The sequence below is a fragment of the Zingiber officinale genome, chromosome 3A (genome assembly GCF_018446385.1).
Source record: "Zingiber officinale cultivar Zhangliang chromosome 3A, Zo_v1.1, whole genome shotgun sequence".
Taxonomy (NCBI): domain Eukaryota; kingdom Viridiplantae; phylum Streptophyta; class Magnoliopsida; order Zingiberales; family Zingiberaceae; genus Zingiber; species Zingiber officinale.
This window is the reverse complement of record NC_055990.1, coordinates 39,980,994-39,984,732: the sequence shown is the minus strand read 5'-3', so window position 1 is coordinate 39,984,732 and position 3,739 is coordinate 39,980,994. Positions and strand designations below refer to the sequence as shown.

The 3,739-nt window shown below is 41.5% G+C and overlaps 1 protein-coding gene across 1 annotated transcript; it reads right to left on the bottom strand.

Moving 5' to 3' along the window:
* Nucleotides 1-1,052: 1,052 nt before the first annotated feature.
* On the bottom strand, nucleotides 1,053-2,477 carry LOC122051781 (RING-H2 finger protein ATL46-like). Its single transcript, XM_042613063.1, has one exon. It carries the CDS (start codon nucleotides 2,175-2,177, stop codon nucleotides 1,152-1,154), a length of 1,026 nt encoding a protein of 341 aa, XP_042468997.1. The 5' UTR covers nucleotides 2,178-2,477; the 3' UTR covers nucleotides 1,053-1,151.
* Nucleotides 2,478-3,739: the final 1,262 nt, after the last annotated feature.

Genomic DNA, 3,739 nt, shown 5'->3' with positions numbered 1-3,739 from the left:
AATTGAAAAAAATACAAGTATTATAAAAAAAATAATAAATAAAATTAATTATAAAATAAAACTAAATAAAATTTATATAAAATTAAAAAATAAAATATTGATAAAAAATAATAAACAAAATTGATTAAAAAATAAAATTAAATAAAAATTAAATAAAATTAAATAAAAATTAAATAAAATTGAAAAAAAATCATATTGATAAAAAAAAAAATTTGAATTAATTAAAAAATACAATTAAATAAAATTAAAAATATACTTGAGCTATTTTTAAATAAAACTAAATGAAAAATAATAAAAAGAAAAAAAAAAGAAAAAGAAAGGTTAAAAATGTCATTTGGAACGGAGGGGGGGGGGGAGACAAATTTTAGCTTACCAAGCAGCCATTACCACCAACATAAAGTTTGCCACCAGTGACAACATGAAAAACATGAACCACTGAGCCATTGTATGAACAGCAGCCCTTCCAAACCATAGAAATAACCATTGATGCCGACATTAGAGAATCTGAGAATTGGTGCACTAAAAAATTCTTCAAACATGGAGAGTAGTCTTTGAACTGCTTGTGCTTGTCTTTTAGCAGTACAGGGATTCCACTCCTTCCCAGGCCATTTCTATGCAAACAAACACAACACCAGCTAATAGCTCACTGCTGCTCATTCAAACCTTCACCAAGTTCTACATTTTTATCTCATTCGTTGAACCCTTTTGGTGGCACATTTCTTGGATCAGTCCATGAATAATCAAAACCTACTCATCATACTGTTCTGTAACATAAAAAACTTGATCATTTTACTTTGCAGCATGCATGGGAACATGCGTGTTTGAAAATTGAAGATGTCTTCCAGTTTCCTCTGTGTCTGCTCTTCTTTTCATGCAAAGGAATCAGTCATCGAAAAACTAATCCATGACTGTGTTTCTTTTCTGTTTTTTTTTTTCTTCTTTTAAAACTGCTTTAACATAAAGAGCCTAAGAATTCAATTCAAGTAGCAGAACTACTCAAGAATTTTGACGATCGGATAGAAAATGCAATGTGAATTTCTCAAGGAAGTGGATATTACGAACACTCACTGGAATTTGTTTGCAATTTAGTAACGATCAGTAGGGAAAAAAAGAGAAAAAAAAAAACTGTGTTCTTGGCTTGACGAGAAGAATCAAGCATCGCCGATTGCTGTCGTCTTCTTCCATGGCAAGTTTGCTTCGAGATCAGAGGCATCAGGAGGCGGCACGGCCACCTTGCCCTTCTTGTTACTCCACAGCCAGATCTTGGACACCGAGAAGCTCTCCCGCCGGCCGCCGACGCCGAGTCGCTTCCCCTCCGCCGACTCGGCGACGGCGCAGCCGGGGGCTTTCGCTTCCCGTCCTCTGCTCGCGGAGGCGCAGCAGTTCTTGAAAGCCACGTGGAGCTCGGCGTCGGCGACCACGTACTGGTACGATCCCATGGAGAAGCACCTCCTCGCGTCGAGGCTGCTGCTGCTGCTCTCGCCTTCCTCCAACCTCCAATTCCCCATCAGAGTTCTCCCGCTGTCCTCGCCGTTGACGCCCGCGCCGTCGTCCAGGTTCCTGAACTTGCCGAGCCTCACCGGGAATGCCTTCTTCTCGGCGGCTGTTTCTTCGACGGCGGGTTCGTGAGGTTCTCCGGCGGCTTCCTCGTCGTCTTGGGTTTGGTCGCTCGAGTCGAAGGCGACGTCTTCGACGGGAGGTCCTTGAGAGAGGGAAGCGCGGCAGAGGGGGCAGGTGGAGTTGGAGAGAAGCCAGGTGTCGATGCAGGAGAGGTGGAAGGCGTGGCCGCAGGCGGGGAGCAGGCGGAGCTCGTCGCCGGCGGCGGCGTCGAACTCGCAGAGGCAGACAGCGCAGTCGAAAGGCTCCTCCTTGGATCCGGCGAGGTCGGTGTAGAGGAACACCGGGAGCGCGTCGATGAAGGCCTGGTCGAGCCCCGAGTCGTGCTGGTGGAACAGCTGCTGCAGCTGCCGGTCGGGCCCCGGCGACTCGCCGTCGCCGCCACCGCCGCCGTCCTCCACAGCAGGCGGAGGGCGGCGACGGCGGCGGAGGCGGCGGCGCTTCTTGAAGACGAACCGGAAGAGGAGGTGGATGAGGCCAGAGACGAAGAAGGCGACCGCGAGGACGACGATGACGATGAGGAGCGCCGGGCTTATCTTGCTGCTGGATGAGCTGCTCATTTGAGGAATTGAGCTGTGTTTGGAGATTTGGAAGCCATGGGAGATGGAGGAAGAGACGAGAAGAAGGAGAGAAAGGAGACTGAACAAGAATTTTGGTCGCTAGATTTGGTGCGATCTCATGGATGCATCTCCATTCTCCATTGTTGCCACCGCTGCAGCTGCTAAAAAATGAGAATAAGCTGCCTTGTTTATAGTTGCTAGGATAAAGAACAAGCGAGAGGGAGGGAAGGTGCATAGTTTTGTATTCAAAAGATTAGTCGCCTAGTCCCCTAAGGCACGGTGCGATGGTAAAAAAGTAGAACGGATTCTCGTACAATGAGAGTTCGATTTTCTCACATGTTATATCATATGCGTCCATGATTTATTTCCTCCGTGTTGATCCTGGGATGGGTTGGCGGAAGCGCTAGGGGCGAGCGTATTCGTCTTTTGCCATCTTGAACCGCTCGTAATGTATTCGCCTTTTGCCACCTTGAATCGCTCGTAATGTCGGATCGTCCATCCATATGCGTTTCTCAAATTAATTCAGATTGACGGTAGAAAATTTTTATAGGATTGGATCGCTCACCTCCAAAATTAAATCAGGACTATATTACACTTAGACTTCGACTGGACCGGCCAATTCAATCGAAAAAATATTGATCATCAGGGTTTTGTATGAAAATACTGATGGAATTTGCTTAAATCTAAACTCTGAGTCTAGTAGTTTTTTTTTTTTTTTTTGTTAAAATTGATGAATTTAAAGAGGATGTATGCCAAATAAAATTGGATTTGGCTGGAGAGAAAAGAAAGATCTATGGACTAAATATAGGAAAGTATCTAAGAGGATCCAGTAGTGTTTTTTTTTTTTGGATTTGATGATGTAAATAGATTTAGGTGATAAACAAATCTTTAATCATATCATCTTATGGTTAATTAATTAGCCCTACAAAGGAAAAGTTGGGTAGTGCTTTGTATTTATGGCTTTAAACCATTCTGATTGCTGACTTAATGCCTTTATAAAGGCATCCAAGTGTGCTTTATTATTAAGTTGAAAGTAGATGGAATAAGATCTTCTTTTAAGGAAGATTAAACAAAAAGATGTCAAAGTTACAAGTCTTTATTTCAAACAAAAAATGGGAGGGAAGCCCCATCAACAAGTAAAAAAAGTTCATTTCAAAACATAACAAACTGAGGCAGCAAATAAAAACAAATGGAAAAAAAAATAACAGAAACTGAGATTTAGGGCTTTACCAAAAGGCTAAGGCCCAACAGTTCAAACTAGACCATGTATGAATCCAAGTCGATATAGATCCTTGATGATCTATGCTTTCGAAATTTAATCTTAAAACTAACTTTTAAACTTGTAAATAGGTTGATAATTATATGAATGGATGATGATGGCTCTTAGTATTTCTAATGTTTTTATATTTTTATAAGACTAATGAATCATATTTTTAAATATTTCATTGATAAATAATTGATTCTTTATTATCTGTTTTGGTGATATTCTTGTGCATAATAAAGAACAAGAAGAGCATATGAAACATCAATATCTTATCTATCGTATCTTCGAAGTCTTGAAA

Bases quoted from the DNA above. Each gene is read 5' to 3' on its own strand.
- LOC122051781 (XM_042613063.1), bottom strand. From the start codon at position 2,177: ATGAGCAGCTCATCCAGCAGCAAGATAAGCCCGGCGCTCCTCATCGTC.